The 27,741-nt window shown below is 38.8% G+C and overlaps 1 protein-coding gene, 1 long non-coding RNA gene, 1 other non-coding gene and 1 pseudogene across 3 annotated transcripts; 2 read left to right on the forward strand and 2 right to left on the reverse strand.

Annotated features, from left to right (window-relative positions):
• On the forward strand, positions 1–13,854 carry LOC129359961 (uncharacterized). Its single transcript, XR_008605970.1, has 5 exons — positions 1–75; positions 7,936–8,078; positions 8,195–8,262; positions 12,861–12,948; positions 13,013–13,854. It is a non-coding gene; the product is annotated as an uncharacterized LOC129359961 (long non-coding RNA).
• Positions 2,027–4,191, reverse strand: LOC129359959 (myosin heavy chain, clone 203-like; annotated as a pseudogene).
• Positions 4,905–4,997, forward strand: trnai-uau (transfer RNA isoleucine (anticodon UAU)). The gene is given in 2 exon segments: positions 4,905–4,942; positions 4,962–4,997. It is a non-coding gene; the product is annotated as a tRNA-Ile (tRNA).
• On the reverse strand, positions 5,830–27,420 carry mrps5 (mitochondrial ribosomal protein S5). The gene is made up of 12 exons (XM_055029949.1): positions 27,357–27,420; positions 26,248–26,400; positions 24,427–24,552; positions 23,748–23,861; positions 22,715–22,834; positions 19,904–19,938; positions 10,844–10,934; positions 10,569–10,615; positions 10,339–10,396; positions 7,607–7,669; positions 7,328–7,464; positions 5,830–6,320 (listed from the first exon to the last, which is right to left on the reverse strand). Exons 1-12 carry the CDS (start codon positions 27,403–27,405, stop codon positions 6,096–6,098), a joined length of 1,218 nt encoding a protein of 405 aa, XP_054885924.1. The 5' UTR covers positions 27,406–27,420; the 3' UTR covers positions 5,830–6,095.
• Positions 27,421–27,741: the final 321 nt, after the last annotated feature.

The following is a 27,741-nucleotide window of genomic DNA, read 5'->3' on the forward strand; positions in this document are numbered from 1 at the left end:
CTGATTGGCTGACACGTATTCCCGAGCTGCCGGAACTTTCTGGAACTTTCTGCTTCCGAGTCTGCTTCGGTCAAGGTAAGACGTGTTGTGATCTTTCCATAAAATATAGTATTTTTAAAAAAAAATTCAGTACAAATATTCATAACTGTTTGCAGTTGTTAAATGTAATGTTCGTTGACAAAGGTGGTTGATTTTAAAAGTTTGCTGCGGAATATTTCGTCGTGGCTCTGATAGCGTACTTGCTAGCTTGATGGAATAATATTTTTCTGGATTTATTCACGTTATTTCTGGCCCTCACGAGGCTTTGCGTGATTTATTAGTTGCTCTCCATAACAGGTTAATATGTGATTTTGTTCGGTTCTTGTCCAATTTGGGGAATATTATCCATATTACGGTACATAGCGCAGCAGCTGCGGTAATTTCTCAGCTAACTTGCAGCGTCACTCGGCAACTGAGAACCTAGAGCATAGGTGTCAAACTCTGGCCCGCGGGCCAAATTTGGCCCGCAGTGTAATTATATTTGGCCCGCGAGGCAATTTCAAATTAATATTAGACATTTACGTCAGAAAGGAGGCATTAAGTGTTTATTTAATATATTTAATATTTTATTGCATATAAAATATATTTTATTTAATATAATATGTTTTATTATTATTAGCAACTCAATTTTGCACACCTGCACTTTTAAGTTAGATAAGCTTTGCTTGTTCAATATTTATTGTTATTTTAGAACTTTTTTGGGTCCATATTAAAAGATTCATTTGTTCAACCTTGACCCGACTTTGTTCAATTTAAAGTTTTGGCCCACTGTGTATTTGAGTTTGACACCCCTGACCTAGAGGCTCTGATGGACTAAATAAAGTCAGATGTTTTGTTTTGCCTTAAATAAATGTATTACAATATGAAAAAAAACTCTTGCTGCAGTCACTTTATGAACTTTTAATATTTTTTTAAATTCAAATGAAAATCAAAATCACAACACACCAAGTAATATTGTGTATTTCCATAGGTTTGTAATATTGATGTTTGACAAGTTTTATAATTTACTTTAAAGAGCTTATACAGTGAAAGACTTGGTTCATTTGATTAAACTTTATTTTTCTCTATTTACTTTGAAGTACTCTGGCCACTGTCCCACAACATCCTGAGTTGAGGTCGGCAGCACACTATCCCCACTATAAGACAGTGTTTGTGCTGCACTGCATCCCCATCCCGAGATGCCGGATGGTGGACCAGAATTACCTTGAAGCCATGTGGAAGTCTTTCTCCATGGCTAGTCCATACTCCTCCCATGCCCGAGTTTTTCCCTCAGCAATCACTCGAGCACAACCCTATAATATCCTGCATGCTGCTTCGCCAGCCGGCATTCATCAGCTACAGGACCCTCCCCTTGTATTTTCAGTTTATGGCTTTCCTCCGAAAGCTCTTTCAATTGTTTCTCTGCATCCAGGCTCTGCCTAAATCCTTCTCAAATACTATTATTCCATCAGTCCAGCATAACTGATGGACTTGCGAGACCTCGTCTTGGAAGTCTTTCTCCATGGCTAGTCCATACTCCTCCCATGCCCGAGTTTTTCCCTCAGCAATCACTCAGCAATCACTCGAGCTCAACCTTATAATATCCTGCATGCTGCTTCGCCAGCCGGCATTCATCAGCTGCAGGACCCTCCCCTTGTATTTTCAGTCTATGGCTTTCCTCCGAAAGCTCTTTCAATTGTTTCTCTGCATCCAGGCTCTGCCTAAATCCTACTCAAATACTATTATTCCATCAGTCAAGCATAACTGATGGACTTGCGAGACCTCGTCTTGGAAGTCTTTCTCCATGGCTAGTCCATACTCCTCCCATGCCCGAGTTTTTCCCTCAGCAATCACTCAGCAATCACTCGAGCACAACCCTATAATATCCTGCATGCTGCTTCGCCAGCCGGCATTTATCAGCTGCAGGACCCTCCCCTTGTATTTTGGCTTTCCTATGGCTTTCCTCCGAAAGCTCTTTCAATTGTTTTCTGCATCCAGGCTCTACCTACATCCTTCTCAAATATTATCATTCCTTCAGTCAAGCATAAATAACCACCTCCTCTTACTTTTTTCCCTTTCCATATGAACTGATTTGAAGCGGCGGTAGATAAACGATGTTTCGGGGTTTTATCGTAGTCTTTACGTCTGTGTCCTCAGATTTCAGTTTGATGTTGTTTGACGGAATCGGCGGAAGTATATCTTTCTTTATAAATGTGATTTCTGTCAGCTTATTTCTCAACTTTTTGTTGTTCATTTCTTGCATTTTTATTTTTGATACACACACACTTATCTCTGCTTCTTGGGCTTGTATCTGTCTTTTGAGTTCTCTAACGTTTTTCTGACTCTCCTGCACTGTATCCAATGTATTTTCCGGCAGCTGGTCAAGCTGAAACCTGAGATTGTGCACCATACTCTTCAGTTTCTTCTGCTCACGCTTGAGATACCTAATTTCTGCCTCTCTCCTTTCCAGGAGTTCGGACAATCTCTGGTTCTCAGAGCGAAGCAGTCTGAGTTTTTTCTTTTTCCAGTCGTCGTTGTCCTCTGGGAGAATTATAAGATCTCCTGTTTCATCATCAAGCCCTAACTTTTCCACCTTAGAATAGGTTTCTTGAACCATTTTAAATTTCTGCGCATTCCCATGGAGTCTCAGAACTTCCTTGCATAGTTCTGTAATCCTACATTCCTGTTCGCGAATTATATCAGTCTGTAATCCAATTTTACGTTCATTACAGTGTAGTGCTTCTGTGGCTCTTCTGTTTTTTGTCAGAGCATCTTCTCTCTGCCTCCTCATTTTCATATAATCCACCTTTCTACGCAGCAGGTCTTTATCAAATTTGATCTTATTTTCCTTGCCGCGCTTAATCGAATCAGTCAGCTTTATCTTGACCTTCTCCATTCGATTCTTAAGAAGCATATTCACTTGCTGGGACTTTTGGAGGAGTGTCTGGGTTTCAGCAATTTCTCTATCAAGATTTGCTCTAGTAGTTTCCAGTGCTTGGTTAGTTTTCAGCAGAAATGCATTTTCTGCCATACTTTTTTGATATTTGTCCTGGAGGATGTGGTATCTCAAATCTTTTTTGCCAACTTCCTCTCAAACTCAAACACAGCCTTGTTTAGTGATGTGATTTCCTTTCGTAGGCTCAAATTTTCATCATCTTTGTGCTTTAGTCGCTTCATTGATGCTTCTTCATTCTGGCGATTTCTTTTCGCCTCCAGTTCTATCTCTTGTGCAAGCCTGCGTTGTCTCTTAAGCTCCTCATTCTGAACATCTATTTGCTTTTCCTTTACATCCAATGTGATCTTAAGAGCAGTAATCGTGTTATCCCTATTTCTCACAAAATCCGTCTGCTTTTTAAGCTCAGCTCTCAGGGCCTCTGATTCATTTTTAGATGAGGTTGTTTTTTGCAGAGACGTGTCTAGTTGTATTTTAGTCTATGGCTTTCCTCCGAAAGCTCTTTCAATTGTTTCTCTGCATCCAACGCTCGATCTTTGTACACCTTCAGTGTTGTCACTTGTCAGACAGGTCGCGCCGCCGCGCGGTTTCAGCCATTAGGGCATTTGTCTTGTCCCCAAGACTTCGATCCATGGCTTTTAACTGACCTTCCAGCTCCTGAATTCTATTTTCACTCTCCTGAAGTTTGGTCTCAAGCGCTTTATTTTTGTTTGAAAGTTTGAAACATTTAGCCTCTTGCAGTTTCACCTCCTTCTTCAGCTGAGATACGCTGTCTTGTTGTGCCCGTAAATCTTTGTCATTACGTTGCACTTTTTCCTTGGACGGAACATTCTCTCCTCGGTTGTCCTCTTGCTGTTTCTTAAAAGATCGGGGATCCTTGTCAGTCATCTGATCTGACCTATTCTTGGTCTCCGATTCTTGAGTTGATTGGCTCATTTTCTTCTTGCTTCACGTCAATCGTTTCACGACTACAAACGTATAATCTCAGAAAGTACTCTCACCTTGGAACTCTCGGAACGCAATGACTTCGAGCGAGTCTGTGACAGAGTCAAAATCCTTGACTATGACATCACTATGTCATGAGTGATGTCATGTTCATTGTTCACTGTGACATCACTGTTCCTGCACCAGTACCCTAAACAATGAGGGTTAAAGAAAAAAAACAGAGTTAAAAAAAATAGTTGAAATTCAAAATAGATCAGTATCAGTGAGAACCAATGATGTCGACACTTACTGTGTATAAACATGAAACATTTAATAAACTGGATTTGGAAGTGGTTGTTTGTTTGTACGACAAAGCTGAAAGAGTTCGGATGCCGCCGGCCTGGGAGGATCAGTAGGTTACAGCTGATAAAACTTTTTTTTTTGTAGCATTTTTTCAAAAAAAATGTTCTTGCAGATTCTAGAAGCAAACACTCCTGCCAAACAGATGTAAATACATACCCTTCTTTGTGACCAAGTGACACAAAAAAGTGGCAATTCATCCTATTATGGTACCCACTACCCACTATTACATTTTTAAGTCAATATTTTGAAAACATTTTAATATTAAAAAATGTTGCGTTTTTCTGAGTGTCTTTTTTTGTTGTTGTTGTTAATCTATAACATATTTTAATCTTATAAAATATCCAAAAAAAGAAATGAAATATTTCTCTCGGGTGCTTCGTGTGATCCAGGGGGAGTTTTAGCACCCCCTAGCGCCTCCCTGGAGCCACCACACCCACATCGGCGTCTTTTTTCCTCCTGGATTCTTCAACTAAAATTCGGCATCTTCAAAAACTCGCTCGGTTATGGCGGCCCCAAAAATTACACCATACTTGAACTACAGCACCAATAAAAAAAATAATAATTATTATTATTATTTCAAGAAAAAAATAAACCGAAATGGACTTGAACAGTTCTGCTCGACAGATGTTCCTTCAGTATCTCGCGAGCTCCAGTGGCGCAATCGGTTAGCGCGCGGTACTTATAAGACAGTACACCTTGAGCAATGCCGAGGTTGTGAGTTCGAGCCTCACCTGGAGCACTTGTTTAATTCTGTGGGTGTGTTATTATGTAGAGACGGCAAGATTAAGGAGCAGAGAATGAGCCTGTGGCGTATGTAACAAATAACCTTTAATATTTAAACTAATGTCAAAGGTGATGAAATAAGACATTTTCATGAGTTGGCATTTTGGTATTTTCTCTTTTGCTCTTTTTAGCTGAAGCTGAAGAAAATAACTTTTATAAAATGTTTTGGGGGTTTTTTTGTATGTATTTGTTACAACCATTGCAAATGTAAATCATTTGACCAGTCAGTCAAGAGAGTATAAGCGCCGTTTATCACCTTCCCTCCTTCGTCTCTGCTGTGCTACATCTAACTCCCCACAATAAAGGCTAGTTAGCATGACCACAGATGCTGAATGTCCCATATTTAGCAGCGTGTACATAAGATGATTGACAGCGTTAAGGCTTGTGAGTGTGAAATTAATTTAAACGTTTCATTTCAATTAAATTAACTCTTGATTTCTGGTTTATTTCTGTCGGTTTGAGCTTCTGCTTTATCTAACGCAAAAAAAAAAAAAAAAAACTACAACAATAAAACAAACAAGAAAATTCAAACCTATGTTGGAGGTTTTTACATTTTGAAAATTCAGCAGCAGCTCATTACTTTTCGCTATGTGTAGTTGCTGCTACATGCCGAGAAATGATGAGCGGGCTCCTGCGGTGCCGTCTGTCAGGTCACTGGATTTCCAAGTAGGTGCGCAGTGCAGATTGTCAGACAGAACTTCACCCGGAGAATTTTCTCACCAAGTTTCACTTCCTTCCTGTTGCTTTTTTTTTATGTAAAAAGTATAAAAAAAGAAAAAAAAATCTAATTGAGACTCAGAACAGAAACTTTATTTTTCTGTCAATCTGTTTTGTAACATCACAAACATGGACGATTTTTTTATGATGATTTAGAGTTTTGCTGCCAAACAAACTTTCAGAAGTTCATTGAATTGACATTTAAATGGAGAATCCACGATAATTTCACATTCGCGATGCTTTCTAAAGTTTCTGTCAGAACAAGCTCCACAAGTCCTTTCGGTTCCCTGCCATTCCTCCTTACGGAGAGCTTTAATAAACAACCCTGTGGTCCGCTCTACCACACGGTGCGCTTCACCCTGGCCCAGACGGAACGTCTGGTTCCCTGCGCGTCTCGCACGTCGTCCCAGTGCAGCTTGGTGTTGGGGACCTCGTCCTCCGGCTCCGGCTGGAGACGCGCTCCGTCTTTCGGGCTGGCCACCACCATGGGCAGCGGGCCCCGCTGGGCCTGGAACTCCACGACGTGGAGCTGCTTCTTGTTGGCCAGGTTCTGGTGGGTTACCTGAAGGGTGGACAAAGACGTTAACAAGATTTAGCGACATAATAATGACGAGGAGATGAGAAGAGTTTTATCTCTTGAATTATTAATAAAAGCACAGGAGTTACGAAGGTCTGAATCGATGAAAACAGTGAGATAAAGCTTTACTCTGACAAAAAAGGAAACCTCCAATTTCCTGCATCATAGCCGGAGTAATTTAATGTCTGTGTGAGATTAATCAGGTTATGAAATTGATTAAATCAGCAATTAAGACATGAGAATTTTTAAGTGACTTAAAATCATTTAGAGATCTGGCAGATTTCACGGACAATGGACTGGAAACATAGAAACAACTTTATGTTTCTATGGAAAATGTGGTTGTAAAAGTGGTGCTGGAATATTTAATCGTTTTGAAGAGGAGAAAAGCTGATAAAATTACCACAAGCTGTGGAAGATCAAACAAACTAAAGCCATTGTATTTATTAAGGAGTATTATAACATATTTGGAAAAGGAATATTTGGAAAATTAGTATTCAAGCCCAGTAAAAATAAGAAAGCTCCTGCTTTCCAAACTTTTCTGACCTTTTGACTCATGTCAGTCCTAAATTCTAAAAAAAAACTGCTTTCCATATTTTAACATTAAATTCTCATTGATTGATTGATTGACTTCCACCTCGTATAAAGGTTAAATGTGCGTCAGCCCTAAATTATCGAACAGTTTTAAAAGCAGCAAAATACTTTTTAAGCTATATGTGGGTTTTTATGTGGGAACCAATCAATATTTAAATGAATTATTAGTTAATTATTCTCATTAAAAACTGACTCGGTACAGTTTTTTACTTCAATGACGCTCTGCCAGCGTCTGTTCTCATTGGCCGATTCAACCGGCCTGAACGAATACAGACAATTTCTATTCTAAACTCTAAATTAGGATTTTTAAAATGAAAAAAAAAAAAACTAAAACCATAAATTTAGTGACTTTATTTCTGGAGAATTTTTCATTTCCTACTGACCTCCCAACATGATCTCACCTGATTGGCCAGCCCATTGAAGAGCGCCCGCGTGATGTTGAGGAGGTTGACCGAGCCCTCCACTTTGCAGTACATGTCCTTGATGCCGATCAGCTTGCACATCGTGATGACGGCCCTGTGGCAGCGCAGTCCGTAACCTGCACACGCACACACACACCGGCAAACGCGCGCAATTAAACTCCAGCTGCAGTCACAGCAGAATATGCAATGACTAAATGGAAATGTGCAGAGCAGAACATCTGGCTTGAATTAGTTAGGGTAAAACTGACGGCAACCAACCCTCGTTTTGCTTCTTCATGCGCAGAGTCGTCCTCTTGAACCTGGAGTCGATGTCGTGATAAACTGTCGGCGGAGGAGGAAAAAAACAACAACAGTTGCATCAGACGCACGGCAGAGCAGAGGCAGATGGAAGCAAAACAGCCAAACCAATAAATCATAAACAAATCCAGGAAATCTTAACGAGCTCCACGAGCTTTGCTTCGTGGTTTTTATCCCCCACCTAACCCTTTGGACGCTGCGCTTCTCTACGTGCCCACCAGATGTCCCTCCTGCTCACTGCAGCAGCTGCAGCCCATTACTTATTCACACTCACTTCTTCTTCCCCACAGGAGGAGCTGTGTGCTGCTAGACGCATTGCTTCAGGAGAAAATCCTGCACTTGCTGACATCCAGTGAATCAAAGAACTCGATATTAAACGCGGATGCTGCTGCAGTGCAGACAGGCATTAATGAGAACAGAGAAGGAAATATGAGTAAATGAATTTTCTAAAGATATATATATATATATTTTAGTGCTCGTTTGACAAGTCAAGGTAAGTGAGGAATCGAAAAGTTGATTTAACTTAATATAAACTTCACATTCACTTAGGTGACTCATCCACCGCAGGGAAACGAGCATTTGCTGTAGCTGCAGGGGGTCCGGCTTCATCTGACAAAGTGAGAAAATCAAAACAGATTTTTTTTTTTCCCAGAGAAAATAACTAATTTATCTTTCAGATGCTGGAAGACCGAATGGATAAAAGGTACCAATAAATCCGGTGGATTTCTTCAAGCAAAGTACGAAAGTGACTTTGCTTTACACAGAACTTAACTTTATACAGAAAGCAATGATTCAAAGAATTCTGTTTTTGGAGGAACTTTTGCCAACAAGGAAATGGAAAAAAATAAATAAAAATTGACGACAAATCCCAAACCATCTCACTAACTATCATTCTAAGGGCCATTTTTGCCATCAGTCCAGCCAAATTAAAAACATCTACAGACACCAATGTAACAAAATCTTTGACAACTTATAACTTTATATAGACATCTTCCAGAGGAAATTTGTATTACAGAAAGAAATACATTTATGCTTTCAAATACAGGACACCATGTAATTTGCTTAAAGAGGACATTTTCTTCAATTGTATGTGACCTATGAATGACGAGAAGTGTACTTTTAAAACAAAATGACAGAAAACTTGCTAAAAACTTTTAATTCATTAAATAATTTAGATTACGTGTTACAATGAGGATCTGCGTCAGATAAAATAAAATTTAAAAAAACACCCAGTAAAACTAATATTAACCCTAATAATAAATAATATGCTACTCATTCTAATTTGAAACGACTCGTTTTTATTGACTGCCAGCACAAAACAAACCAAAAAAATAAATTGTTTCCCCAGAGAGAAACCTCGGTTGCAGAGCTGCAGAAGAAGAAACTCAAGCAATCCAAGATGGCGGGCAGTGGTGACATTGAGACAGAGGAAAAAAGAAAGCAATCGCATAGACAGGTTGCAGATGGCAGCACAGAGAGAGCGGAACCTGAGAAAATTAAATGTACCGCTGTTCTTGAAGTCAAGCAGTGTACAGATCCACACACACACACACCGACACACAGATACCCCGCCTGGTTTGGGGGCAAATTGGGAAGCTAACTTTCTCCTCTGGTGGGCGCGGCGGAGGCTGATGACTCACTCGCATTAATCTTTCTGATGCTGCTCCAGATAGAAGCCAACTGGAGCTTTCCACTAAGAAAGTCCAAGTAATGCGTTCTGATTCTCGTTCATTGCCTTACAAAGCCATTTTTTCAGATTATGTCACTTGTGAGACTATGAGTGGGTGATTCAAGGGGGCAGCAGAGGGAAAGGGAGAAAGCAAAGTCGAAGAGATTCTGAAAGAGGGAACAGGAATGAAACCTGGGCTGTGGAAGGAGAAGAGGTAAGATGCATAGACTGTTTAGCCATTCGGAGTATCCACCACCGTATTCAAACTAGTATTCAAATGCTTGCATTTGATTTTGATTAAATTAACATTTTTAATCAAGTTAATCGAAGGGCCTGTAATTACTCAATCGCTTTTTAATCAGAAACTATATGTCGACAAAATAAGCAACATTTTGAATTAAGAAGAATCTGCTTTGTGGCTAAGTGGCAAGAGAAGCGGCATTACCATCCGTCGCTGCTGTTTGTGGATGTCACTTGTGCGTCAGATTTATGGGCGTACTAGAAATAAAATATAAAGGTTCCGACTTTTTTAGCTAAGCAAGCAAAACGTTGAATAGTTGCGTAAAAAATGATAACGCGTTGAATTTCTGCTTCTAAAATGACTATAGGAAACACGTTATCACTGAAGAACATGGAAATTAAGTTTGGAAAAGTTGGATTTGCTTGAAATGTGAAATTCTGACTGCTCCTTAAAGGTGATTTAGATTTTTGTACTTATGATATGATATACGATATTATTGTTTTTGACGTTTTTAGCTGGTCTATGGATCTTACTATCTGAAGCGGTAGCTGCCCTCTACTCTGCCGCTTTACGGACCTAATTCAGGGTCACACTCGGGTCATAATTCCAATAAATTAGAAAAGCATTTTTTCATAATCACCCTTTGAAAAGGTACTTGAATAAGTGAGCAGTCAGATCTGTTCCATATTATGTCACTTGGGCACAAATGGGACAAAAAGTCGGCAGTAAACTGGATATGAACCAGTACTCACTGGTTGAGCTCTACTGAGTTGAGGAACTTACTGGTGAGGTTGTTGTATCGCTCAATGTGGTACAAATGGCGTTTGGCTCGGTTCTTGGCCTGCAGGTAGACAAATATTAAGATACACATTTTGAATATCTGATTACTTGGTCATTATCTAAATAAAGATTTCAATAAACATCAGGTAACGTGGTTTATGTTTTGTTTCATAACGGTATTATTGAAATAATTCAAACCCAAAAAGAAAATCTGACGTCCTTGGAGTTCTTACCTTCCTCAGAGCTGCAGTTCTGTCTGCTGCTTTACCCAAAGCGAAGCCTAACGACACAGAAAGGAGAGGCAGGTTACAAATCTTCCCTAAAAGACTTTTTTTCAGCATTAAAAAAGAAATAAGTTTGAGAATAAAGAATAAGTCAGGATTTGCAAGGAATCTGTTCTGATGTGTCCGCTTTGAAAATTCTGTCGACTCCTAAACAACATTCGGAGTCAAGCTGCCCGACTTGTTTTAGTTTTTATTTATTTAAGAAAAAAAAAAAAGCATCAAACCTGCCACTCCGTTGCCATTTCCTACAGCAACCAAACAGCTGATGGACCTCTTCCTGCCCTCCTTGGCCGTCATGTTGAAAACAGTCTTCACCTAAAATCCAAGAACAGCAAACCCACAATGTGACCGGGCAACACGTAAAGACTGTACTTATTTAATAAAAAAAAAGAGATCAGACTTGGAGGTAGAGAAGCATTCTGCAGAATTATGACATTTGCACTGATATTTTATAAAGTGCTGAATTTTTCCATTCAAAATTTACACATCAATCCAAGACATACAGGAAAAGCTGCATATGATTTTCAAATCCATTGTATGTCCTACTTCAATTGCACATCTTTGTTTTAGTTAATGAGGTCCAAAACTTTACTTTAACGAGCGTCACCTCACAAAAGCATGCATTTCTGAAGTTGCTCTATCTTCATAAAGGTGGTTAAAATTGGGCTGATGATATTCTGGGGTGCAAATGCTTGTTGATTATTTACTGCCTGCAGTGCTCGGTTGAAACTGCAGGGGGTAGCAGTCACATGCCAGAAAGACGCATGAAAGTTTAAGAAAAAGAACAGTAGCTGTGCAGAGGAGAGTTGGAGGACAAACAGAAATCGGGGGGGGGGGAACCCAAACAAGATCATGAGAAAGGTAAGAGAAGAGAGAGATAAAACAGACAAACTGAGGAAAACAACACAGAAGTGAGGAGAAAAAAAAGTCTCTAAGGACAAGGGTGGAAACTTGGCGTGACTTAATCAGACAAATTAGGTGTAGAAGAAGAGAGCCACGACGTGAGAAACCAAACAAAACACAGAAGATGCATAAAGACGAAGAAAAAAAAACCGTGGCTGTGGTGAAAAGTATTGTAACGAAGCGTTTCTGCGCAGCTGAACATGCGGCTGTGAGTAACCGCAAACACGACGGGGGAAAAGAAAAAAAAGAGCCTTAGTTGCGAGATCATAAGTTTGTGCAGCGCCCTGATGACACACAGGCAAACTGCTGACTCCCAGGAAAACAGCACAAAGTACGACACGACTAATACACACACACACACCTGCACAGAAACACAGAGTGAGACGGGATGCTGGGTTACACCACGAGCAGCCGAGCTGCTCAGTGTCCACAGTGATACATAACATCACCACATTAAAAGGAAAATTAGAGCACTGATTAGATAATACATCTAAAGATGTTATAATGGACTTATTAATTAATGGGATTATTACGCAGTTGACACCCTTTCACCTAAGCCTAAGGTATTATTTATGGTTCTCGGTCAGCTTGAACGTAACGGCGCATTCACACCAGCTCTATTTAGCTCTGGTTTGTTCATCTAGAAAGTCTGGTTCGCTTAGGGAGGTGTGAACGCGCAATCCTGGGTCTCGGTTGGGTCGAAGTGAATTCTGAAGCGGTTCCAATGCACGTGTGAGTAGCAGGTGAACCAGAGACCGCTCCAAAAGCAGGAAGCGGACAATAGCGCTGGGTATTCTGGGTAAATACAACCTAATTAAGCATTTGATTTTATCGATCACAATAAATCGATTGTGGAGATAATAGTCAAATCATTTAATAAACTGGAGTATACAGATTTAAAAAAAGAGGCTATTTGCTGAAAGAACACCACATTCAGAGAAGTAATTAAGCCAAAAATGTACAAAAAATGTAAACGTTTTTCACTTCAGATAAAGAAAAATCTTAGCAATAACAACGCAATAGTCAATTTGCTTCACAATCAATCCAAAAACAATCACCTTGGCATCACTTAATGATGCCAAGTGAAGCAAAACTTTTTCACTTTTTTTCTTTGGCTGCAGATGACTAAGCGTACACTGAAGGAATGTTGCTGTTGCATGTAAGGCAATGAAATGTTTATTTTCTTTATCTTTTTTTTTTTTTAAAGGAATATTTTAATGTAATTCTAGTATTGTACAAAAGTAGACTAAAAAAATCAAATAAAAAATTGATCACTAAAATAATGTGACTTGCATCTGAAGGAGCTAACGGTTACAAGCTAACTTCAACTCATTACAGCCACGAAGGGAGACTAACTGGAACAGGAGGGACAGAAGCTGCTGTGACATCTGACTGCAGACAAAAGTCCATCAGTGGTCTGATAATGGTAAGACTATACATTTAAAATCTTGCGCACATCTGTATTTACTGCCTTGTGTTTTTTTTCATAGATCAGCTCTTACTTTGAGCTGGCTCGTCTCGGCTACAAATCCCGGCCTGCTTCAGCGCCCGCGTGCCAAAGAGAGGGAACAAGTGACAGGAAAGTGTTGCATCTCCTCTGATGGAGCTCCGACGTTTAGCTTCGCCTTCAGCTTCACAACTTATGCAACAAGCACATTTCAGTGAAGGGTTTATAATTTAACCATGGGGCCACAGACGAAGGATTGGGGTCAGGGAAGTAGCAAACACCAAAACACTCCTACAGCAATCCTGCAGGACACACAAACGCCCGCGTACACACCGAGGAGGTCCTGGATGCTTCGGCTTCAGTGGTTAAAAATAAAACTCTGCACTATTTCTTGGTTTTCCATCTCTAAATACACGCTTATGGCTGATGTTTTTGCGGGAGTCTACGAGAGCTTTTCAGACGCAGGATGCTGTGGGCATTTGACACCTCATTTCGTTTCGGGGCCAAGTTTGAGTTTGAAGTCGAGCATAAAGAAACGGCGAGGTTTCCCCACAGATGGTATTTCAGACGCATCTCGCAAACCAGATTCCATCAAGTTATTAATTGTCACGTTTCAGTGTCGCCTGTGGCTACTAGAGCTGACGCCTGTGAAGACGAGGAGCTCCTGGCTGCAGTTGTCATTTTAGGTGAGGATGCATGGGCTTTGGCGGCGCCTTAGCAGCCCAGCAGATGGGCTTGGGATTTTTTTTTTTTTTCCTAAGGCGGATGAGTGACAGAACGGCGGTGGGAGGACGTTTCTATCTTGCTCTCGCTCCTGCCTAATCGGTTATTTTCTCAATCTGTTTCTTCGCGTCTCCTTGTCTGTCCGTATTTGTCTATAAGTTGCAGTGCAGGGGAGGGAAATCATCTCAGCACATGGGACTGCAGGGCGATGAGAAAGCACAAAGAAACTATCACAATAACATCACCGCTGCGTTAGCATGCATTATCTCGGCAACTCGGGCTTTCACGGTTTACCAGTTCTGTGAACAGTAAAGGGGTTTGTCGTACTTCACTGTGGCAAAAGTTTACGCGTGGTCATGTCCTAAACGCACCTCGAGTAAAGCCATTTCTTTGATTTTAAAGACTTAATAATCAGGAGGTTTTTGAAACGGCTCATAAAATTTCAGTTTTCGCCCAAAAATGAAATGTAGTTATTGCCAGAAAAACGGATGGACTGTTTAAGCACTTTTGGGAAGCAGTAGAAGAAAAGGGTAAATTTGCATAAAAAGTCTCCTTTAATATGTGAAAATCTAAAATAGTCTCTTAAATAGTAGAAAAAATAATAAATCACAGAGGACAATACAAATGCAAGCAGCATGTGTAATACATGCAGGCATTTTTCTCACCATCAACTAATCTTGCATGTAAATCCTGCTTCAAATACAAAACTGATGTGTGTGTTTGTATGTGTGTGTGTGTGTTCTACTTTACCTGCTATTATTTGCCTTGTGATTTTATAGTTCTTCTATTTTAATGTGCTTGGCAGCTGCAATCTAAATTAGAAGCCGCCCATCCCGTCTAAAAGTGCACATAAAATTTCTCTTTTTCTGCCAGCTGTTTGTTTGCAACCAAACTTTCAAGGTTCTTAACTTCGGGGAGGAGGGGAATAAAAAAAGAAAACCAAACTTGTTCCATCACTGACAAGGCTCCATCTCCGTTAATGAAATCACTGAATCCAGTCCAAGAGGCTGCTGAACCTGGAGGGAGGCCATGAACATCACTTTCATCTTGTTTCACTTTAACTCTGTCATCCCTTCTTTTCATTTTCAACAAACTACTTTGTGAGTGTGCCAGACATGCTTTCTCTTTTCTTAGAGGCTGATGTTTGTGATGTATTATTTTTAATGAAATGGTATGCCACTCTGTGACATCGCTGGGCTTTAAATGAGTTTTTGCATGACAACGTTTTACAGCATTTTCCCATCCAGGTAGGGAGCATTACCTAAACTTGATGGCAGTCATAAAATATTTACTCTGATTATTAAAAGATAATCTACCTTAACGTGGGAGGAATTTGGGACTTTACAGGATAAATAATTATACAATAAAAAGTTAAGATGTGTAGTAGTTTAAAACCATACACTGCAGAAAACAAAATCTCACTAAGTATTTTTGGTCTGGTTTCTAGGGAAAATATCTTAGTAAGGTAAATAATCTGCCAAAGGAACAAGACATCTTTCTCATATTTTAACTGATAATATGGAAAAAAAATGTCTTGTTCCACTAGCAGATTCACTCCCAACTAGTAGTTCTACATCAATATTAAAAAATTAATTTAAAACGAGCTCCTGCATCTAGCTGAAAAGTTACTTGTCATATTCGTTTCATTTCAAGTGTACAAAAGTATTTGTACTAGAAACTAGACAAAAAATACTTGACAAAAATGTAGTTTTTTTTCATTAAAACTTAAACATGTGCATCTTCCATTTAGGTCCCATTTACACAGGATTAGGGGCGCGATGTCAGGAAGCAGCCAGAATGCGAGTGGTCCTTAAAGGGTTTTTGGCACTGGTTTCATACATCTTGGCATCGAGTCAGAATTGCCCGACTGTTTTAACAATTCCTGAAAACAACGCAGTGAGGTACAAGTGGTTTATTATCAGGGTGGGACCATGTAGCATCTTGGAGAACGGAGGCAGAAAACACCAATGAGGTTTGGGTGTCGATAGTTTGAAAAACAAACAGCCAGCTGCGCCTCATCACACTCACTAGGTGCAGGCAGTAGGTGAGTAGGTTGCCATCTCTGTTGCATTCCTCTCGCTGCTGTAGCTTTGAGCAACAAGCTCTCACCAGGCAATGGAGGCAACCAATCCAGACTTGTCAAACACCAAAAAAAAAAAAAAAAGAATCTGGCATCTTTCCTAAAACTGCCATGCTGGACGAATATCATCAACTTTGGGTTTTTCAAGCAACAGGAAATCCCACAACACTTAATGTGTGGAGCTTAATGATAAAGAGGAAAAAGCTGGAGAACTCCGTTTATGGTTATTTTCATAGTCAATAATCAGCTCATTAAAAAAGAAGAAAAGCAAGTTGAGTCTTTGAGTCTCAGTAATGTCTTGGCTTTTCACCTGCCTGGAAATCCCCAGAGATCATTGTGCTAAAGAATCCTTTTCAGCTACATCCTCCCAGGCAGCCGACAGCCAGATGAAGTCATGCAGAAGTAGACAACAGCGTGCAGCTGTTGCAGCTGATCTGATCCAAGAGAGGAATCCCAAGCCAGGGTCAGGATGTGGAGCCATCAGAGATGTAGGTGGTATGATCACCGATGCTGATGTATTAGCATGAGTAAAGCGCAGTAAAGGCATGAAAGAGCCAGTTTGCGATAAGGGCTGAAATGATTAATTGGATTAATTGTAATGAATCAATTATTCAAACAATTGTTAACTGGCGTACACAGACCCAAAAAAAGGTCAACTGCTGAAAGAACAACACCCTGAGAGTGGTAATTAAGCCAAAACTGTGGAAAAAAATATACATTTTCTACATATTTTGTACACTAACCCTCCCACAGTCTTAAGAGATGGGATCCATTAGACCCCAACAAGCTTTTTGCTGTGTGCCTGTGTGTTTTTATAAGGTTTTTTTTTGGGTGGTTTCGTGAACTGACGGTCTGACGGGACAACCCTCTCGTCTCCTCCTTCCCGCTATTTGTCCACTGCTGGGCTCCTCCATAGCGTCACACACTGGCATTTTAAAGAAATGTTGTGTTATTTTAGGCAATTAAATGTTTAAGTTTTTTTATTTAAAAAAGAAATTGAATAGTTTGCATATTTTGGTGAATTTCTAATATTGCACAAAAAGCGCTTAAAAGAAGAGCGCCACTTGCGTTGCCCTGAGCCAATAAACACCAACAGCTATTGCCACATTTGAAGTTTCTCTAACTTTCCAATTGCAGTCAAAACCCCCAAAGTTTTGAGTTGTGTGGTTTTGTCACCTTGTTTTCCCAAACTCAGATTCACAGGCCTTGCTCCACCTCCCGCTTTTTCATCCGTCTCCCTCCCCGCTTCCTCTTCTCCCGCTGGATCTGCTCACTAATGCAGCCTCATCGTCCTTGGGAGACGAGCCTTTTTTCCCCCCCTTCTTTTTTTCCAGTAAGCCTCTTCCATTTCATTAGGCCTGAATTTATAGTGCCACACACAGACACACATTCATCCCCATGAAGGGTGTATTTATAGAAGGCAATGGCACCATAAAAGTGTCTGTTGGCTTCCAAGGGGAAGTCTAATGTCTGTGACACCGTTCTTATTAATGCGTGCAGGAGAGCTGGGGAAGACTACCAATGCGAAACACACCCACACGCAATAATGTCCATATGTGGAGTAGATAAAAAAAAATGTGTAAAAGGTGATTAGAAATGGCTTCATGAGGAAGAAGTGAACGCCAGAGAAATCTACATGAAATATTTAGAAATGATATCCAGCTGTGCAGTAACCATGAATAATGCACAGCTTATTTCCAACAGAAGGATATTGTGTGTGAAGAAGAGCCACAGAGGCATAGTTGGGTGCTTGGTGTGTGTATATGTGACCCTGTGGCAGAGCTCCCACCAGCTCACCAGGGACCATTAGTGCTAATTGAATTAAGGGGAGATTCTGCATGATGAACAGAGAATCTAAATGAACTGTCCGCAGAGAGTACCGTATCCATATGTCATCCAACACACACACACACACACGCACACACACATACGCACAGAAGCTTTGTCTTCGGTCTTTCAATTTAACAACTGCTGAGTGGAGTCATTCAGCTATAGGCCGAAACTTTAAGTTTCCTTGCTCCATTTTATTTGGGTTGCATGTTAGAGTATTTTCTTTGGTTTAGTTTTACAACATAAAAATTACGACAAAATATTTTTTGTCAAGGATTAAACTTCTCAATTTAAAGGAACGGGTGGATGAAATAGGTGGTCAGATGTCATCATCTGGACATAATGTGTGTTCCTTGAGGCAGGAAGCTTCAAAATAAAACTGTTGTGTAAATTCATTAAAATGTAAATGTACATTTCTGTAGGAATGTTGCAAAGATGAAGTTATTTTTCAAAACAGTTGTTGAAATAAAGAAAACAACTATTCTGACAAGTTGAGATCACACTGACTTGAGGTGTTTTGTTCTGTGCTAACTGGGTTAGCACAATTAGCTTAGCCCATTTCTTAATGACAGCTCAGGTGAGAAATGGAAAACAAAGTTTGTTTATAGCAGAACAGAGTAGTTAAAAAATCTCTTTCTTCTCTTGGCATGCATGCCGCCCCGTTCCAGCACCGCCCAGGGCAAATGCCCATCTCAAAAGCCACTGCTCAGTCAGTTACATATAATTGGGCCTCAGCACTGTTCACTCGCTTTAAATAGATGCAGTCATACTGTCCTATATCCTGTCATGCTATCAAAATGAGAAGACCATTGCAAAGGTGTGCGTGGAGCAGCAGTTTTATAGCAGGACTATAAAATTTTGCATTTGTGCCGACAATTTACTTTGACGTTTTATTTAGCTTATTATTTTTTACCTCTTTAATATTCTTCCTGTTCAGGTACAAAGGGTAAAGCAATGAAGAGTTTTGCAGTTTAAATAACTCCACAAAAACAGAGCTAAGGTGAGTCTTGACAGGGTTGATATTTTGGTGACTTTAGGAAAACATTAGTAGAACTGAAAAATGGCATCATGTTTGTGTGTTTAGTTAAATAAGTTGGGCAAACCATAAAAGAAGAAAAAAACAAAAAACATACTGCTAATACCTATCAAGACTCATACTCATACAGCAGAGGTGAAATATCAAAGATTCACCACAGAAACAACTCACCACACTCTCTTTTCTTACTGAATAAAAACTTTTACTTTTGCTCTGATAATTCTGGCTGAAAGTATCGACCTTTGTTCGAGAGGAAAACGTCAAGACATTACACACTCAGCGCTTTCAGACTTTCTGCTTCCTTTGCTCAGTGACCCTGAACAGAACCGGAAAGATTTGAATCCGTCACGGTTCTCTTTAGCTATTTTATGAACTTTCAAAGATTCACAAAAAAAGTTTGTCCAGCTCTGTTCATACAGCTGATATTTCCCTTCTGATCTTCACTGCACTAAAATGCAAGACTTTAAGCAATAAAAATGCATATGATTTGAAAACGAAAAAAACCAAAAAGAAAACAACAGTGTTCCAGTCAACAAGAGAGAAAAAAAGATGTGCTGCAGAATTTTTTGATATGTGAAAACTTTTTTTTTGTAGCATAATCTCATAATGACAATTTGAGAGGAATTAATATGTCATGTCTCGGATAATATGTACAAAATAACCGTAACTAAATAAATCTTTGTTATTGATTCATTTCTGGTTCATTAAAGTTTCTTTCAAAATCAACCAATCAGGAACAAGTGAAATAAATATGTATACTTTGAATTGTAGTGACATTTTCCATTTGACAGGAGTATGCTTAATCTTAGTGTCATATTTGTGCTTCAATTTCAAAACAAAATTAAAAACTATGACATGTTCAAATAAACATTTGCCGAAGAATTTCCCACTAATCGGCTCAGGTTAGCGATTAGCCGATCATGTTTTTTTCTAGTCACTGGAAGCATCATCAATTTATTCAATTAGTGCATCAACCAGTAGCATGTATTTTGATTTGTCCAATTTTTCTTTAATAAAAAAGAAATGTGTTGATATTTTTTTTTGCCACATTTCGCTTTGCAAACATGATTTTATTCTGTTCTTTAAAGTGTGATTAAAACAATGTGATTCCAAACTCAGTGCATAATTTGTAATGATCCTGATTATGAAATTATGAAAATAATAATGACACCTTTTCTAAAACATTCAGCCCTAAACAAAAAAAACAAACAATTTGTGTATGTTTGTAATCTGTTCAGAACAATGAAAAAAAACAAGAGACTCACCTCAATGACTCGAGAATCAAAGTCTTCATAAGTTTCTGCCAAGACATGGAAAAAAGAAAAAAAAAAAGGATTTGAAACTCAAACACACATCCCAACATGATGAACAGATTAGCCTGGCCTCCTGCTAGCAGGACAAATGCCCAGAAGTCTTTGCAGCAGCGTAACGAGTTTGCACTTCTCATTTCCAGTGACCTCTGAAGGATGTTCGCTTCCCCGCGGCAATCTGCTCGCTTCTAACCAATTAACAACAAACAAAGGCGGAATTAAACACAAGGCCACGGAGGAATAAATAAAGAGAGAAAATAAACTGTATCAGCACACATCTGTCATCCGGGGGAATGTCCCGCCGTCTTTATGAAAGCCGACCTGATCACAAGCAAACAAGCTGTAAATGCACCGCGTCCATCGATTGTGTGTTGGGGAGAATAGCAAGTAGAGTGCGTGAGCAAATAGGCGTAAGACAACAAATGTACATACAGTGCCTTGCAAATTTATTCAACACATTTTGTTCAGTTAGAACCACAAATTTCTGTGTATTTTGGGCTGATTCATAAGGTAACATACAAGTGTGAAAAGTATTTTTACAATAAAACCATTAAAGACATTTTACTCCAAGACCCCTAAATAAAATCCAGTCCAACATTTTGGTTGCATGTAATTTAGTTCATCATGACATGCCGACTGTTGAGCCAAATAAGGCAAACCAGACAATGCTGCCAGTTTTACGAAGCCAAACTTTGAATTATTTGGCAAGTAAAGAAAAAAAAAATTAAATCAGTTGATGCGTTCCTCAGGGGTCTATTTGATCGCTTCTATTTATCAATTAATTCTTTTATTTCAAATTTCTTACTATATTTGTATCCTGTGTGTCCATCCTTGACCAAGCCTAAATACAGCCACTGAGTCAAGAGTGAATTTTCTTTAGTTTGAGGCAGATAAAACAGAATTAATAGTTTTTCATTTAAACCTTCAGCTATGAGGGCAGGCTGACAACAAGAAGATAAGGAATGTTCTCCATAACACTCCACCCTGACCGGCTCACTGCATACATTCAAGTTTTAAATGAACTCTACAATAATTGCACTAATAAACTACAACAGCTCCTTATTGTCCCTGAAAGACCTTTACAATTAATACAGGAATAGCTGGAAATGGGAAGAACGCTAATAATTACCTTAATACTTTACAGCACTCAATGCAAGCCAAATGGTAACGTAGTCTAATTAGCTTTTAACAAAGTTGAAAAAACTTTGTTGAAAGAGAAAATTTCATAATAAAGGCCGACATAAATCTTGAAGGTTCAAAAGAATGCAACAAGAAAGTCAGTACTGAAGGAGAACAAAGATTGAAAATGTGTGAATTAGAACGGCTTAATAGATTGAAAAAAACAAGAGACAAAGAATGAAAAGAACAAGCAAAGAACAGAAATTACAGAAAACCTCCGGGTGTGATTTAAGCACAATGTGTGAATCCAGAGGGAAAGTGAAAAGGGAGGTGAAACCCATCTAAATCAACACGGAAGGACAGAAATGTCTTTCTAAATTAGGAAATCGTCCCACTTGACACTTGAGTCGAAGCCTCATCTTCATCACTGATAATGGGCTCCCATACTGACCCGTCACTCTTCCTCTCCCACACACGGCTGCTCAGCCCCTTATTACTCCTCTGCTGCCTCATCCGTCTCCCTCTCGTCCCACCGCTGCCATTATTTCCACGTCCTCCTGTGCCACTCGGCGCGTCTGTCTGAGAGTGAGCTGTGCTTCTGAGCCTTGTTTGTGTCATGATGCGGACTCACTGATGATTATCCAGTCTGCACTCAGGCCGCGCTTCGATGTCGCTTTTAGACTGGAATGACGGTGCTTGGGATTTTAGTGCAGGTCGCCAAGTGCATGACGTTTTGCAGAGGTTACGCCATCTTTGCAAAAGTACCAAGACTTGATTACGTAGTTGTGCAAAAATATTACACAGCGCACTGGTTCTAATTTCTATAAAACATGGTTTAATAAATTCCCTGATGAAATACAATGTTTGTGGTTGTAACATAACATGGAAAAGTTTAATCCGTGTGAAGAATTTTGCAAGGCACTCCAAGTAGAAATTTGTATTCATTTCCATGTTGTTTGTGGTTGGAAATAAAAGCAATAGCAGAGTTGACGGTTATTAGCAATCGATTAATTGTAGAGTGTACAAATTCAAAAACAGGCCAATTGAAAAATACTGACATAATTAGATGAGTAAATAAGTCAGAACCGAAAAGAAATATGTACATTTTGTATTTGAGGTTAATAAAAGCCTTCTATGTCTGTAATTATGCTCCACCCAGAACTACTCAGAATTTCAAAGTGTTCAATTTTTGAAAAAAAAAATAAAAAATTTGTTACGTACCTTTTGCGAAAGCATTATTAATTATTATTAATAATTATAAATAGTATTAATAATGAATTATTAATCATTTAATTAATTAATCAATTATTAATCATTTATTCCAAAAAAATAGTCAACAGATCAACCCTACACCATATCGTTGTTAAGTCAAGCAGAATTGATGTCGAAAGTACTTATTTTTTGTGCTACAAATTATCAAGCAAACTAAAGAAATACTATGTTATGACATTTTAGGTATTAAAATGTTAATCTTTTTGTTTAAAAAATTAAAAGAAATGATAAATCAGCACAATGTATCAATTTCTTTATTCGATTGCAGAAGAATCGATTAATTGTTTGAAATAATCGATTATTGAAACAATTGTCAGTTGCGGCCCTAAAGCAGACAGTTTTTTGACCCCTCTGGATGTCAGGAAGCAGTTTTACCTCCAGTGGGTCCGGGGTCAGGCTGCCCCAGGCTGATCCCCCCCCAGGAGTTTCCGGTCCAGCCGCGCTGTCTCTTCACCTTCATCCTCCTCCTCTTCTCCCACTCGTCCCTCTGCCGCGCTGTCGGGAGACAAAGCAGACGAACGTCTCAATTCGAGCTGCTCGACGCGTCAAAGGTGCTTTCAGTCACTGTCAAATTAGGCGTGTGATTACTGCAAGCTAATGAGATCACAGTGGAAACAAATTGGAAACTTCTCACACCAGCGGTGCTTCAATTTCTCAAACTGAAGACTTACTTTCCCTCTCTCCCCCTGCTGTTTTCCTCCTGATGTTTCATGAAAAGGACATTTGCATTAAATATCACACAAGTTTGTGTTGGGAACAGCGTTGTGTAGTAATTAGTTACTTCTGGGCAGTTACGTCTACTTGAGTAACTTTTTTGGGGGTAAAAAATTACTTTTAGGAGTATTATTTTACTATTTTGTACTTTTATACTTTTATAGTAATTTTATTATGAAGTATTACTACTTTTGCTACTTTTAATTTCTGGACTTACTTCACTGAATGAAGAACAAACTTGTTTTAACCAAAAATTCACCACACATACACACACCTGCAGTTTTTGTTAAAGTTTCATAAGTATTACACTAAAAGAATGTAAAATGACTTATTTTGTAATCATTTTACTGATATAAATTGTTTTTATTTAGGTTTTATAATACAAATATGCAAAATCTAACATCTGATTATGTAATTTCGAAATATTAAATGATTGACGTTTTGATCAGATATAGTATTTGAGTTTCTTTTTTTACCAAATATTTTTATACTCTTACTTAAGTCATTTCTTGGATGGCTACTTATTACTTTTATGTGAGTAAAAATATGTTGAAGTATTGCTACTCTTACTTGAGTACAATGTTTATCCACCTGTCCACCTCTGCTTGGTAAAAAAGTATCTATGATTTTAGCTCAATCTTAAGTCTGCAGAAGTAGATAAAAAAATGTAATGTGCGTCAATGTGTATCTTTACTTAGTTCGGCTTGAACTTCCTGTTGCTCGGCGTCGCTTCTTCGGCTGAAGCTCTGTACAGCGCCGTCTTTTGATAAAGGAGAATTCAGACCGGGCCACAAAAAACCACCTCGACCTGAAGACAGATGAGAACAAGGAAATCTGTTCAACAAACAGCAAAACTTCAAACAAGTAGGGACGAATGGTGCATTTTAAAGATTTCGCCATGTTTTTGTCGTTTGCAGTAGGCAGAGAATTAGGTTAATGAACACACAATATTTAGCTAAAATGAGGTCAAAACGAGAGAAAAGACTGAGAGAGGGGAGAAAAGGGAAGGGAGAGAGAGTGAAAGAAAAGAGAGGAAAAATGACTCCAAATTCTAAAAAGAGGACACAGTGAACAAAAAGTCATTTTTCTTATCAGCAAAGAGCTGCAATTCATTCAGTCAGACTGGCTTATGAATATTCTAGAGCGCCGTGTCCATCAGCATTAGTTAGAGGCATAAGTGCCAAATTATTAGAAGCATCTCTCTAAATTAAAGCCAAGGAGGATAAATTACAGCCTGTTTGAAAAGGGAAAATCCTGTAGCCAACCTCATGTTTATCTGAAGGAACCGGGAGACACACACACACACACACATGCACATGCACACGCACACACTTCAAGAGTCATTTTCCAGACACAAACAAATGCTGTTTCACCTTCTCCGATCATCTGTCCTCGATTGAGGTCTCTCCTCAGTTTACGTTTGGTTCGCTTCCCTCGGCCCTTTCTGGCTCCAGCTCCAGATTCAGCCAACACACCCCTCCACAGTTCCTCAGCCGTCACTGCCAACACACACACACGCACATATATATCAATTATTATTAATGTTTTTGGGTTTTTTTCTAAATAGGTTCTTATCTTGTCTTCTTGTACTTAAAAACTGAAGAAGTGAATGGCCACTAATCGTAATATTTAGCTCATGATTGGAAAAATTGCAGAATGTTAAAATATGAGCAAAGACGACTATGAATAAATTATTTGTTGAGCTAAATCAGACTGACCATACAACTCAAGCAGATTCATCTAAAGGCCAAATGTAATTGAAAAGAATTTTACCATTTAAAAAGTGGAAAATTTATAAATGCATTATATATATATATATAAAACACAGGACTGAACGTATTATTTGCTTAATATAACTAATATAAAGATTCATTTTATTTTTCAAGTGGATATTAACGTATATTCATAACACTGCTCGTAATAACAATCAAGACCTATCTGGTTCTCCTGTAAAAAATCTGGATGAGAAAAACAGCAGAGCCATTTTCCTCCTGAGAATGAATGTTTTCTGATCAGAAGCCGAGTCGATGTAAAGTGACGGGTTGTTGCCGTTTGTGTTGGCTTGTGATCAGAACGCAAACTGTGAGTGAGACATGTTGACAGTCAGAAGGCATTTAACATTTCTCAACTTGGACATGAGTAAGACTGAAAAATGAGGAGCCGCCACGAACGCAGTCAGGATGAGAGGCAGAGAGAGTTCATGAAACGCTTTGGCAGCTTCACATGTGATCAATATGGCTGCCTTTATTGATCTGACATGATGACCAAACAAGCAACTGTTCCTTTACATTTCACCTGCTGCAGATGGACTAGGTTTAGAATCATTACAGTACAAATTACTGTTGTAAATATATCAGTGTCTTTTATATAAGTATATATTATACAAAGTCATTTAAGTTTCTCTGGGGCCCTAAATGTAAGTAGTACTTTAACAATGCAGTTGCTCTGAATGGCAACGAAAAGATAAAACGCGACTGAAAAAATTGTTGAAGAAAATATTAGCTGTCAAATTCTGTGGTGTCAAGAATTGAGTTTCAGTTTTAAAACTGTTTCTTCTTGGTTGAGGTTTCATAGCTTTTAATCAGTTGGTTATATTGTCATTTTGATGTAACATTTTGTTGTTAATAAATATTTTGTATTTGCTTTATGTATATTATTTTTCACTCAGATTTATGTTTGATTTTGCTTTTTAATGTAAACATTTTTTTTCCTGTTAGTTCCTGTATGTTAAGCATTAGTAGAGTAACCCTTTGGATGCATTTTCAATTATTTATATTTTATTAACATATTGTGTTCATTATGTTCAAGTATTACTTGATCATGTTCAACAAATTGTTTAAAGAAATATAAATAAAATCTTAGTTTTGCATAAATGTGGATGTTAGAATATTACCTTAGGATTTTTTTTCATCCGCTTTATTGCTTATTTTTTATTTTATGGTTGAGTGTGGACACATTTTGCAATAAATATATATTTTTTATTTTGCCTTTTGTTTATTTGTGTTTCATTGTTTTGTTTTTTGGAAGATCCCACTCAATTTATTACATAAATATATGTATAAATGAAAACAGGGTAGAAGCATTATTTCAACTAGACCTATTATTTTTCCCCATTATTTAAATCACACCAAGGGTTTGCGTTTTTAAGGTTGCAATGGAAAAGAGTTATAAATGAGAAAATGTCCTTAACTCACACTTGTTGAAGAAACTGCCAGGTCTGCTCTGCTGCCAGGTTGGTGATGGGTTCATCAGAAACTCTGGGCGTCTCTGCAGAGAGCCTGATGAGGTTCGACAGGCAAGGTGAGAGATCTGAACAGCTCCCACCGTGGTACGGAGTGATGCTGCGCCTGGAAGACAGGAAGAAGACAGCAAACTTAAGTGAAAAAGGTCTTCTAAGTGTACAAATACCTGAAAATGTTGGGATTCTGTATGAAAATATTTATAATCATTGTTTGAAATGTAAAATCCCCCCCCCCCCCCAAAAAAAAAGGAATAACCTTGTTACCTAAGTGTGCAATTAAGGAAAGAAGCTGGCAACTTAACCCAATGTCAGACATTAATTGTCTTGGGAAATCCAGACAATTAATGACTGAAAACTCGTCGTTTTGTTTTATTGTCAGATAAGTTGAGTTTTAAGAGCTCACTGACAATTCATCCAGGAAGTCACAGAAGAACCAAGAGCAGCATATGAAGGTCAAAGTTGATGAATTAACCACAAGAAAGAGACAACTGTGATGGTCTGAAGCTATTTTGACGCTTCAGAGCCTAAACTATCTGGATTATAGATGGATCCATGAAATCCGAAGGGGAAAAACTGAACATCGAATCATGACCTCAAGCTCAAGCACAGTGTGGACATGCAGCAGAACAAAGATTCACTGCAGCCCATCCGAAAAATAACCAGCTATCACAAATGAATGATGACAGCTGATGCTGCTAAACGTGGCACCAATCATCTAGCATTTTAAAGCGCAGACCGAATAAAACTCCCGTGTCAAATCACGTTGCCGAGATTAAGCAAGTTAAATAACCAGCAGTACTGACCTAAAACTCTTAAAAGATAAATAGGTTGTCAATCACAACCACTGCAGGTAAAATGCCAGAATATGAAGCTGCAAACTCTTCAGTGCTGCTACTGTAGACGCGGCTGCTGGTTGTCTGCAGGAACAGGCTTCTTTAGCGTTAGCATACGCAACAGACAAGAATAACACAAACACAGCGCCCTGACGAGCGAGCACATAACAATAGACTGAGATAACAGAGATATCAAAGTTATAGAAGTTGAAATAGACACATAATTAACCTCCGAGTGTGACGCGGAGGGCCCTGCACACCCATACGGACGCCGCCATGTTGGGGAAGTAACGGGTCCTTCGGAAGTCAACAAGGTGACTGTACTGTTGCCTGTTAAAAAAATGGAAGGACCAAAAGGGGGGAAAAAAAACACAAAAACATCAAAGTAATATATATTTTTAATCATTAATAGTCCACTGTCATTAAAAAGCTAATAAAATGTATTAGTCTAATTTCTTAGCCAGATTTAAAGCAATGTAACTGTCATTCTGGATATACTCAATCAACTCACTTTATTTTGGTCAACATTAAACACAGGAAACAAAAAATAAAAAATAAAAAAATAACAATCAACAAACCCATAATTTACCAAAAAAGGGAATAGGCCAAAGCCT

The sequence above is a fragment of the Poeciliopsis prolifica genome, unplaced genomic scaffold (assembly GCF_027474105.1).
Source record: "Poeciliopsis prolifica strain line A6 unplaced genomic scaffold, Auburn_PproV2 SCAFFOLD005, whole genome shotgun sequence".
NCBI lineage: Eukaryota > Metazoa > Chordata > Actinopteri > Cyprinodontiformes > Poeciliidae > Poeciliopsis > Poeciliopsis prolifica.

Coding starts and splice junctions, on each gene's coding strand:
- mrps5 (XM_055029949.1), bottom strand. CDS start 27,405: ATGGCGGCGTCCGTATGGGTGTGCAGGGCCCTCCGCGTCACACTCGGA. Junction 26,401..27,356: donor CCTCCGCGTCACACTCGGAG/GTTAATTATGTG, acceptor CCTGTCTTCCAG/GCGCAGCATCACTCCGTACC. Junction 10,616..10,843: donor AAATGGCAACGGAGTGGCAG/GTTTGATGCTTT, acceptor CTGTGTCGTTAG/GCTTCGCTTTGGGTAAAGCA.